This window comes from Haliotis asinina, chromosome 1 (genome assembly GCF_037392515.1).
Source record: "Haliotis asinina isolate JCU_RB_2024 chromosome 1, JCU_Hal_asi_v2, whole genome shotgun sequence".
Taxonomy (NCBI): Eukaryota; Metazoa; Mollusca; class Gastropoda; order Lepetellida; family Haliotidae; genus Haliotis; species Haliotis asinina.
Window position 1 is genome coordinate 53,189,444 of NC_090280.1, and position 12,560 is coordinate 53,202,003.

General features: G+C 39.7%; 1 protein-coding gene across 1 annotated transcript; it reads left to right on the plus strand.

The window, feature by feature from the left end:
• Nucleotides 1-845: 845 nt before the first annotated feature.
• On the plus strand, nucleotides 846-9,103 carry LOC137280713 (uncharacterized). Its single transcript, XM_067811939.1, has 4 exons — nucleotides 846-901; nucleotides 5,295-5,432; nucleotides 5,710-5,778; nucleotides 6,425-9,103. The coding sequence occupies exons 1-4, from the start codon at nucleotides 850-852 to the stop codon at nucleotides 6,895-6,897; spliced, it is 732 nt and encodes a 243-aa protein (XP_067668040.1). The 5' UTR covers nucleotides 846-849; the 3' UTR covers nucleotides 6,898-9,103.
• Nucleotides 9,104-12,560: the final 3,457 nt, after the last annotated feature.

Consider the following 12,560-nt stretch of genomic DNA (forward strand, 5'->3'; position numbering starts at 1 on the left):
TCGATATGGGACAACATAGATCAACATCCATATGGGATCATATCGATCAGCATCGATATGGGGTCCCATAGATCTGTATCGATACTAGTGTTGGAACATACAGATAAGCATCGTTAAGGGATCACATAGATCAACATAGATATGGGATCACATCAATAAGCAATTGCACAGATCAGCATTGATTTGCAATTACACAGTTTGACATCGATATGGGATCACATAGATCAGCATGTATGTACAGTGTGTTTGGTGGTTACTTCTGTACTCTTGGTTAGAGAGGAATGTCTAGCAGGCAGCATATTTGTTCCATGTACAAACCTGGCCAGGAGATATTGTGTCGCTAAGTGGTATCTAGAATGCAAGAGACACATGGCAGAAATTTATCCGAACAACACAAATACGTTCAACTGTGGAACACTTGAAACTTCGACCCCCGACCCACAATGACCAACCATCAGCGACAATGGTGTGCGGACCTTGAAGGGAATATTTTATATGATATCTTGCAACCAGTCAGTACAAATATGTAGACTCAGAACGTGTCAGTAGTCTCTTCTATATCAACACGATCTACTCAGTTGTTGTTCTTGTGTTCACGTCAGCGGTGTGTTGAGAGTACAAAGAGAAATTCACAAACGTCAACCCTGTTGTTTAGGAATATACAAACGTATGTACATATTCAGCACTCTATGGTTCAACAGTTGGGGAAATATCTATTGATACTTAATGTGCAGTAAACACTTGAAAACTGTTTGAAACGGAGACATCTTGAACACTTCACAACTGTCATACCCGTGAAGAGTGTGTATATAACCACAACCAAAGGTGTTTGCATTCAGACTTCCAACCATGAAGCTAACGCTGTATGTTGCTACCATCGTCCTGGTTGGGACAACCAGAGGTATGTGTTCATATGTTCGCGCTTAGATGATCGATTCTCTAGTTTTCCTAAAGAACACGACAGTCTCTAAGACAACAGGCCTTTGTGATCATATCATATCATTCGTTAAAACTGACCCAGCCTGTAAGGGCTAATGAATCTGCAGGTATGTCTATCACACGAATGACTTCAAGAAACCATGTTGTTTTGACAGTGCTGTCCATCGTCTTTATTATACACAGTCATGTTGTTTTATCACTTGTGTGTTGATACGATGTGAACAGTCATTTTGTTTTATCATTTATGTCTAGATACGATCTGACCAGTCATGTTGTTTTGTCAATTGTGTCTAGATATGATGTGAACAACCATGTTGGTTTACAGCTGTGTCAAGATAATAATCTGAACAGTCATGTTGTTTTATCAGCTGTGTCTAGATAGGAAATGAATAGTCATGTTGTTTTATCAGTTGTTTCTAAGTACGATCTGAACAATCATGTTGTTTTTTTGAGTTGGTTCTAAACACCCTCTGAAAAATCATTTTGTTTTAACAGTTGTGTCTACATATGATCTAAACAATCAAGCTGTTTTATAAGTGTTGTCAAGATACGATATGGACAGTCATGTTGTTTGATCAGTTGTGTCTAGATACGATGTGAACAATCATGTCGCTTTATCAGTTGTGTCTAGATATAAGCTGAACAATCATTTTGTTTTATCAGCTGGGTCTACATACGGTCTGAGCAATCATGTTGTTTTATGAGTTGTCTCTAGATACGATCTCACCAGTCATGTTGATTTGTCAATTCTATCTAGATACGATATCAACAGTCAGGTTGTTTTATCAGTTGTAAGTAGTATCTAGATACTTTAAGAACAATCATGTAGTTTATCATTTGGGTCAAGATACGATATGAACAGTCATGTTGTTTTCTCAAATGTGTCTAGATACGACATACATTGTCATGTTCTCCTATCAGTTGTGTCTAGATAAGATCTGAACAATAACGTTGTTTTCTCAGTTGGGTGTAGATACAATATGAACCATCATGTTGTTTTATCAGTTGTGTCTAGATGAGATCTGAACAATAACGTTGTTTTCTCAGTTGGGTGTAGATACAATATGAACAGTCATGTTGTTTTATCAGTTGTGTCTAGATAAGATCTGAACAATAACGTTGTTTTCTCAGTTGGGTGTAGATACAATATGAACAGTCCTGTTGTTTTATCAGTTGTGTCTAGATAAGATCTGAACAATAACGTTGTTTTCTCAGTTGAGTGTAGATACAATATGAACCATCATGTTGTTTTATCAGTTGTGTCTAGATACGATGTGAACAATAACGTTGTTTTCTCAGTTGGGTGTAGATACAATATGAACCATCATGTTGTTTTATCAGTTGTGTCTAGATACGATGTGAACAATAACGTTGTTTTCTCAGTTGGGTGTAGATACAATATGAACAGTCACGTTGTTTTATTAGTTGTGTCTAGATGTCATCTGAACAATCATGTTGTTTTATCAGTTGTGTCTAGATGTCATCTGAACAGTCATGTTGTTTTATCAGTTGTGTCTAGATGTCATCTGAACAGTCATGTTGTTTTATCAGTTGTGTCTAGATACGATGTGAACAATAACGTTGTTTTCTCAGTTGGGTGTAGATACAATATGAACAGTCATGTTGTTTTATTAGTTGTGTCTAGATGCCATCTGAACAGTCATGTTGTTTTATCAGTTGTGTCTAGATGTCATCTGAACAGTCATGTTGTTTTATCAGTTGTGTCTAGATGTCATCTGAACAGTCATGTTGTTTTATCAGTTGTGTCTAGATGCCATCTGAACAATCATGTTGTTTTCTCAGTTGGGTGTAGATACAATATGAACAATCATGTTGTTTTATTAGTTGTGTCTAGATGTCATCTGAACAGTCATGTTGTTTTATCCGTTCTGTCGAGATACGATATGAACAGTCATGCTGTTTTATCAGTAGTGTCTATATACATTATGAAGAGTCATGTTATTTTATCTGTTGTGTTTAGAGACGATTTGAACAACCATTTTGTTGTATCAGTTTTGTGTGGAGACGATATGACCAATGAGTTTCTTTTATCAGTCGTGTGTAGATACGATATGAACTATCATGTTCTTTGATCCGATGTGTCTAGATACAGTATGAAGTATGAAAAATCGTGTCAAAATGTTGTGTCTATATACGATATAAAGAGTCACTTTTTATGAGTTGGGTCTAGATACGATGTGAACAGTGATGTTTTTTTCATCAGCTGGGTCTAGATGCGTTATAAAAGAGTCATGTTGTTTTGTAAGTTCTGTATAGATGTGAAGCATCATGTTGTTCTATCAGTTGTGTCCAGAGACGATATAATGCATCATCTTCTTTTATCACTTATGTCTAAATGCGAGCTAAACAATCACGTTGTTTTTTCACTTCTGTCTAGATACGATCCGATCAATAACGTTGTTTATCAGTTTCGTCTAGATACGATATGAACAGTCATGTTGTTTTATCAGTCTTTTGCAGATTCGATATGAACAGTCATCTTGTTGTGTCTGGATATGACATGAATAATCATGTTGTTTTATCAGTTGTGTCTAAATGTGAGCTAAACAATCACGTTTTATTCTCAGTTGGGTGTAGATACCAAATGAACAGTCACATTGTTTTATCATTTGTGTCTAGATACAATATGAACATTTATGTTGTTTTATCAGTTGTGTGTAGATACGATCTGAACAACAATATTGTTTTATCATTTTGTTCTAGATACGATATGAACAGTCATCTTGTTTTATCAGTTGTGTCTAGATACGACCTGAAGAATAACGTTATTTTCTCAGTTGGTTGTAGATACTATATGAACAATCATGTTGTTTTATCAGTTGTGTCTAGATGCCATCTGAACAGTCATGTTGTTTTATCAGTTGTGTCTAGATGTCATCTGAACAGTCATGTTGTTTTATCAGTTGTGTCTAGATGTCATCTGAACAGTCATGTTGTTTTATCAGTTGTGTCTAGATGCCATCTGAACAATCATGTTGTTTTCTCAGTTGGGTGTAGATACAATATGAACAATCATGTTGTTTTATTAGTTGTGTCTAGATGCCATCTGAACAGTCATGTTGTTTTATCAGTTGTGTCTAGATGTCATCTGAACAGTCATGTTGTTTTATCAGTTGTGTCTAGATGTCATCTGAACAGTCATGTTGTTTTATCAGTTGTGTCTAGATGCCATCTGAACAATCATGTTGTTTTCTCAGTTGGGTGTAGATACAATATGAACAATCATGTTGTTTTATTAGTTGTGTCTAGATGTCATCTGAACAGTCATGTTGTTTTATCCGTTCTGTCGAGATACGATATGAACAGTCATGCTGTTTTATCAGTAGTGTCTATATACATTATGAAGAGTCATGTTATTTTATCTGTTGTGTTTAGAGACGATTTGAACAACCATTTTGTTGTATCAGTTTTGTGTGGAGACGATATGACCAATGAGTTTCTTTTATCAGTCGTGTGTAGATACGATATGAACTATCATGTTCTTTGATCCGATGTGTCTAGATACAGTATGAAGTATGAAAAATCGTGTCAAAATGTTGTGTCTATATACGATATAAAGAGTCACTTTTTATGAGTTGGGTCTAGATACGATGTGAACAGTGATGTTTTTTTCATCAGCTGGGTCTAGATGCGTTATAAAAGAGTCATGTTGTTTTGTAAGTTCTGTATAGATGTGAAGCATCATGTTGTTCTATCAGTTGTGTCCAGAGACGATATAATGCATCATCTTCTTTTATCACTTATGTCTAAATGCGAGCTAAACAATCACGTTGTTTTTTCACTTCTGTCTAGATACGATCCGATCAATAACGTTGTTTATCAGTTTCGTCTAGATACGATATGAACAGTCATGTTGTTTTATCAGTCTTTTGCAGATTCGATATGAACAGTCATCTTGTTGTGTCTGGATATGACATGAATAATCATGTTGGTTTATCAGTTGTGTCTAAATGTGAGCTAAACAATCACGTTTTATTCTCAGTTGGGTGTAGATACCAAATGAACAGTCACATTGTTTTATCATTTGTGTCTAGATACAATATGAACATTTATGTTGTTTTATCAGTTGTGTGTAGATACGATCTGAACAACAATATTGTTTTATCATTTTGTTCTAGATACGATATGAACAGTCATCTTGTTTTATCAGTTGTGTCTAGATACGACCTGAAGAATAACGTTATTTTCTCAGTTGTCTAGATATGATATGAACAATCATATTTTTAGTGAATAACGTCCACCTGCGATATGAATAATCACGTTGTTGTGTCAGTTGTGTCGAAAATAAAGAAGGGAGTTCCTACACTGGGTATTATTTGTTTCGTTTGACACAGCTGCTGCCCTGAATCCGAACAATGCGGACTGTCCCGCGGACCGGAGGTTCCTGCATGACCTGAAGTCACTGTTGAGGATACACCTGGGAGAGAAGATTATACCGCCTGAAACTGACTCTTCACAATGGACCAGAACGGGTAAACGATTAAGTTAACCTTACAATGTTATACTGAATTCACCGGTGAAAACCAGATTACACTTGATGCTTGTGGTAAGAGGCGATTAACAGGGGGTCAGGCTCGCTGACTTGGAAGACGCACGTCGAGGCTCATGCTGGTGAACCCCTGGATTGTGTTGTCCACACTCGATTATTTACAAACCGCCACCATGTATCTGGAATATTGTTGAATAGGGCGTAAACTAACTCACTCCATTACTATCTGATATTTTCTTTGATATTTGTTTCACTTGGAGTAGGAGGAGCGACATTCACACGATGGGGAAAGACAACATGTCCCAAAGGAAATGATGTCGTGTACAAAGGTACGTAGAAGTGGTGAAATCCTGTTTACATATATGCATAAGTCTTGATTTGTTTCCTAGAAACGTTGATTGCAGCTTTCTGAATATATATGTGATGGAGACAAAAAGGCCTTCACCAATAGGGGACACACCCGGTCGTGCACGTAAGACATGTCACAAACACATGTACAGACAGGTCAAAATAAAGCCAGCATTAGAATTGCTTCGGGCATCATTTTGGGCTCTGATGCGTCAAACGTGCAAATATCTACAAAGTGTCTGTCATAAAACGCTTTGGAAGCTGTATTGAGACCTTGAATGATGTAGTCTTGATGAATGAACTTTTGTGTATGCTGTTGTGGCTCACGTCAATTTCAAGTGTGAATAGGTTGAAAATGCAGTTGTGCTCCCGTGTTTGAATCATTAGGTTGAGTACCAGATATGCTGATCTTATTCCAAACACCCGGTCTCAGACTCTTCAGTGATACTTTCCTTCAGTTGCTACCGTTTTGTACACCGTTCCGATGTGGAATTTATTTAGCCTCTTTTGTTGATGTTCAGTCAGTGTTCATCCTCATCATTATCATCGTCATCATCAATATTGTTAATTATGTACAGAATTCGAAGGGCACCCGTACAATATCAATTATGGTTGGACTAATTTCAGGTTATGCCGGTGGAAGCCATTATCAGGCAAAAGGGGGTCCGGGAACAACGCTGTGCCTCCCCGAAACACCCATCTACGAAAAGTACACTAGTGAGGCATCAGACAGTTATATCTATGGCACTGAGTATGAAACAGATAGAGAGGCATCTCCTCTCCATCGGCTGGATGAAGACGATGTCCCGTGTGTGGTGTGCCAGAGTCATCACAAAACAAGTGCCATCATGGTACCTGCCAGGAACGAGTGTTTTGCTGGATGGCACCTGGAATACAAGGGCTATCTGTTTGGCGGCTCTACTGCACACACTGGTTCTAGTGATAATGTCTGTGTAGATAGTGAAGCAGAGGTTATCCCAGGGGGTAAAGCAAGCACAAACGGCCATCTCTTGTATATGATCGACGCCAAATGTGGTGCCCTGCCCTGTCCACCTTATGTCGATGGCTGGGAGTTGACATGTGCCCTTTGCACTAAATAGAAATATTGTAAACAAGCTGTGTGTTATCTCAAATTTTGTATAAGTCTGTGTATTGAGAGAAATGTTTCAGTATTGGCCATGACTGTCGCACATGCAGATTAGATTCAACGCTATATGCGCTTGATAATATTTCGAAGACAGTGCAGCGAATCACTTGTTTGTAAATTGTTATCAGAGGGAAACATCATTTGTGAAGGAATTTGGGAACATTTCTAATGTGGTATGTATCCATCAGTTCGGATATACAACAGAATCTGTGTGGGTCGAAATGCGTATACTAAAGTAGTGCTAAAAAGAAGGTATGCAGGGTGTTTGACCAAACATGAAGAGAAAAGAATAACATATATAAATTAACATCTAGTATATTTTAAAACATAGTTCAGTTTTACAGCAAATGTACACAATTTCATTTCATGACACATCGAAAGTACCGTTAGACTGACACTGAAGGACGTGGTATGTTTTTCTCCACAATGTCATCATATGTTGAATCAATAGTAAGTGTGTCCACTATTGGCATCAGTACACATCAAAACTCGTCGACTCATTGAGGATGTAAGCCGACGAAAGACGTTAGGTGTGATTCGTGGTCATTCCCGTGGGAACCATTGTTCCAGCTGTTTAGTCTTCTGATTTGTAGGTAGTCCCATAAGTGTTCTATCGGTTTCATGTCGCAGTAAAGACTGGACAGAGCTAAGCTGTATGCGTTATCGTGTTGGCAGATAATGCCACGTGCTAACTGCTGGAAAACTGGCAAAACCTTATCACTGTATATTCGAGCATTCATATTGTCATTAATAAGCAAAATTCTGGATTCTAGATCGCCGCAGATCCCATCCCTATGAAGGATAGGGTTTCACCACATTTCGGCGGTAAACCCAAATCCTATTCACACGTCGGTTTTGAAGAGTCAGACGCAGTCCGCGGTAGTAATCGTTGCATCAGTGTGATGACAATTGCTCTGATGCAGCTGAAAGCTCTGGCAATAAACCCCAGGTTCAGCCATTCCCTTAGATCTCCCTCTCTTTCTCTTACGATTTGAATCAAACATGTGTTTTTCACATCTGGGTTGCTGGCATGTCGCGTGGGCTGATTTGTAATGTCAGTATGCATGTACATTTCGTTGTACATCAGAAAAAGTTGTTTTGCGCTTTTCGCGGGTTTGGTTTGTTCTGGGATGTGTCGGTATGTGTAACATCTCTCAGTATGTGTCAGTATGTGTGACATCTGTGTCGGTATGTGTGACATCTACTCTGCCGTAGGGTCGAAGTGCTCGAATGCCATTTTCTCCTTGTATACTGTACATCGACTGATACGGTGGCTTAGTGTCGTCGCTGTCGTTGACGACGTTACAAAAGGAATTCTCAGATGAATTGTCCGAATGTGGCGACGTTGTCAGATGTGTTTGACCACTTCAAGGCCTGTCTGACGTATTGGCAGTTTGTCTTAGTCGTTGCAGCAGTCCGATGGCAATTGATCTGATGTAGCTGAAAGTTCTGGGCAATGAGGAAAAGCTCCTTGTTTAACCATTCCGGTAGCTCTCTCTCTCTCTCTCTCTTATGATTTGAATCAAACATGTTTTTCAAAACTTTGTTGCTGGTGTCTTGCGTGAGCTGATTTGTAATATCAGTGTGTACGTGCATTTCGTGTTACATCCGAAAAAGTTGTTTTGCGTTTTTCGCGGGTTTGGTTTGTTCCCGGATGTATCGGTATGTGTAACATCTCTCAGTATGTGTACGTATGTGTAACATCTACTCTGCGGTAGGGTCGTCGTGCTCTGATACGGTGGCCTAGCGCCGTTGCTGTCGTTGACGTTGACGTTACAAAAAGAATTCTCAAATGAATTGTCCGAATGTGGTGACGTTGTCAGATGTGTTTGACCACTTCAAGGCCTGTCTGACGTATTGACGATGGTTTTCGCGGGTTTCTGAATATCGATATAGATCCCTATAACACTTAACTAAACAATGATCGATTTTCTAGGAATATCGGAGACGTAGTTGTGAGGAAATATGACCCAACTCAACATATTTCACACCACGGTGTTTGTTGGAATTATTAGCAACAACATCCTGATCATAATTTAGAAGTAGACCATTAAATGTAAGAAAATTACAGACTGTGTGAGGAACGTCTTTCCTCTAACAAAGGTTCATGTATGACATTATCAAAATGTAATTTTCATGTCGATTAAAATCTTTTCCGATCGAAAATGTTTCAGATCATTGGTGTTTTGGGGGCCAGACCAAAGCGGTTTTTCACATTTTGGACCTTGAGTGGCCAGGTGAATTTAAGGCATAAACTATGTTGAACAAGAGCTCGAATCTCCTATTGAGTCTGACAGTTTGGTTTGTCACGCCCAGATTCGTGGTCTTCCTGACACTGGGGAATATCAACACAGTTCTCTTTGGCTTATCTACAACTCACAGAAATACATACATACAGGCGAGTAATGGGATCGGGTGGTCAGGCTCGCTCACATGTCATCGTGTTCTAATTTTGTAAATCGACGCTCATGCTGTTGATCACTGGAATGTCTGATCCAGAGTGGAATATCTAAAAACAGCTTGAATGTTGCTGAGTACGGCAACCACACGTCAGCATGCCTTAAACGGGTCATCGTTATACATTAAATTCAAAAATAATACTTACAATTTTGTACACATATGTAAACTCAAACATTTTCTTAGGGTTGCACATTGGTTCTGGAATGTTTTATAAGATCATGCTTGACCAAACGCAACCAAAACTGATTTGGAACGGTGTTATCAATCAGGATTGTTATGATGTACGTGAATCTCATGCAGCACGAATATCAGGTACAATGACTGTTTCTCATGAGCAAAGCATTAGTACAGCATGTGACTATAAAAGATCTAAATGAATATCACAATGTCATCCACGATCTTTGAAAGTATAGTACAGGAAAATGGGACGTCTCAACGCTGTCGATCGAAATCAGGCAGTTGGATGATTGCACGCTGGCGAATCAGAGAGTGAGGTGGCGAGGATCTTCATCGTTCATCCCATTACATTAACTCGATTGTGGGATCGATTTCGTCAAATAAATCCGACAACTGGCCGTCTAAGATAAGAAAGACCTAGAGTTCCCACACCTGCCCAAGATCGGTAGATCCGGGTAACCCACCTACGTGACTGCCATCGTATCGCATGGGACACAGCACAAGAACAGTTTGGAGCCCGAAGAGTGTCCGATCAGACAATCAGGAACCGTCTCCGAGAAGTAGGAATACGTGCCAAAAGTCCAAAAGTTGTCTCCCTCCTAAACACGACTACATCGACGTCAACGAGTGAGATGGTGTAACACGGCGCTGTCATGGAACCAGACAAACTGGAGGCACATATATGGTTTAGCGATGAATCCCGTTATCTCCTCAGGCAACGTGATGGTAGAGACCGTGTCTACAGACGACGTCATGAACGTTTTGCTCCTAACTGCATCGTGCAGGTGAACAACTTCGATGGCGAGTGTGTTATGGTGTGGAAGAGAATCTCATACACCCACAGATTGGAACTTGTGGTGCTTGTCCAAGGCAATCTGACGGCCAATCGATACATCGACCAGGTTATCCGTCCGCACGTTCTTCACCTTGTTGACTGTCAACGGCAGCTCTCCCAACAGGACAACGCCAGGTCCCACACAGCACGTGCCACCGTGGACTAGCTGGCCAATAACAACATCAATACCCTCCCCTGCCCCTCCAGATCGCCGCATCTAAATCCCATCGAACACCTTTGGGATCAGATACGGGTACGTCAGCATCGTAATCCACCACATAATCTTCAACAGTTGTTCCACATGCTGCAGGAGGAATGGAGACGAATTCCACAACAAAACATCCAACGACTGATTCGATCTGTACCCAGGAAGTGTCGAGCAGTGGTAGCAGTTGGAGGTGGTCATACGAGGTACTGACGTCAACACCACCTGTTGGACAGCAGTAATAACTGTGATGACTGGTATTCTCATGAAATATGGACAAGACAGCAATGCATTACTCCACAAAATTTCATTTACGTATCTTTGATCTACACGTTCTTGAATTTAGGTTTTTTCGTTTCAGTGTACATTCCAGCAAGATGTTGGTGCAAAGAGCTTTTGGGGAAACGGTATGTTTTCAAATGACTCCAAGACTACTTTCTAGTTTGGTGTGGACGGAATGAGTGGAATTACCTTCGACAAAAGGGTCGTTTGGGGAGGTTCAGAAATGAGTGGGTTTACGTCACGTTTAGCAATATTTCAGCAGTATCACTGCCCATTATGCCAGAAATGGGCTTCACATATTGTACCCATGTGGGGAATCGAACCCTGGGTTTTGTGAAGTCAACACTTTAACAATTCGCCACTATCACACCGTTCTCAGGTTCATTAATGAGGTATGGTGCAGTCACTGTGAGTAGCAGACAAGCAGAGATGAGCATCGATGCAGGATAACCCAGGTCAGCATCGATATGGGATCGCATAGATACTAATATTGGAACATACAGATAAGCATCGATATGGGAGATTAACATAGATATCGGGACACGTACATCACAATCGATTTGGGATCACATGCATCGACATCAATAAACGGATCACATAGATCAGCATTGATATGCAATTATACAGATTGGCATCGATATGGGATCACACAGAACAACACTGATATGGGATCATATAATCAGCATTCATATGGCATCACATACATCAGCATCTACACAGAATCACTTACATCAAAATCGATATAGGAGCACACAGATCAACATCGACATAGAATCACATAGATAAGCATCGATGTGGGATCATATAGAAAAGAATCGATACGAGATCACATAGCACATTGATGTGGGATCACATAGATCAACATCAAAAAGGGATTACATAGATCAGCATCGATATAGAATCACATAGATCAACATGGATATAGCATCACACAGATCAACATCGACATGGTATCATACAGATCAACATCAATATGGCATCATATAGATCAGCATCGATATGGGATCACATAGATCAGCATCGATATGGGATCACATAGATCAGCATGTATGTACAGTGTGTTTAGCGGTTACTTCTGAACACTTGGTTATATAGCAATGTTTAGCAGACAGCATATTTGTTCCATGTACCAACCTGGTGAGGAGTTATTCCGTCGCTAGGTACTATCTGGAATGCAAGAGACACATCGCAGTAATTTCCCTGAACAACACAAACAAGTACAACTTTTGAACACTTAAGCATTGGACTCCCGACCCACAATGACCAACCATCAACGACAATGGTGTGCGGACCTTGAAGGGAATATTTTATATGATATCTTGCAACCAGGCAGTACAAATATGTAGACTCAGAACGTGTCAGCAATCTCTTGTATATCAACACGATCTACTCAGTTGCTGTTCTTGTGTTCACTTCAGCAATGTATAGAGAGTACAAAGAGAAATTCACACACGTCAGACCATTGTTTGTGCTAATGTATATATGTGTTCAGCGCTCTATGGCTCAACAGCTGAGCAAATATGTACTGATACTTAATGTGCATTAAACACTTGAAAACTATTTGAAACGGAGACATCTTGAACACTCCACAACTGTCAAACCCGTGAAGAGTGTGTATATAACCACACCCAGACGTGCTTGTATTCAGACTGCAACC

What these genes read in the sequence shown, in the direction of transcription:
- LOC137280713 (XM_067811939.1), top strand. Translation starts at nt 850, where the DNA reads ATGAAGCTAACGCTGTATGTTGCTACCATCGTCCTGGTTGGGACAACC. An exon ending in CCTGGTTGGGACAACCAGAG is followed by an intron (nt 902 to 5,294) that starts GTATGTGTTCAT and finishes CGTTTGACACAG; the next exon opens with CTGCTGCCCTGAATCCGAAC. An exon ending in TTCACAATGGACCAGAACGG is followed by an intron (nt 5,433 to 5,709) that starts GTAAACGATTAA and finishes TTTCACTTGGAG; the next exon opens with TAGGAGGAGCGACATTCACA.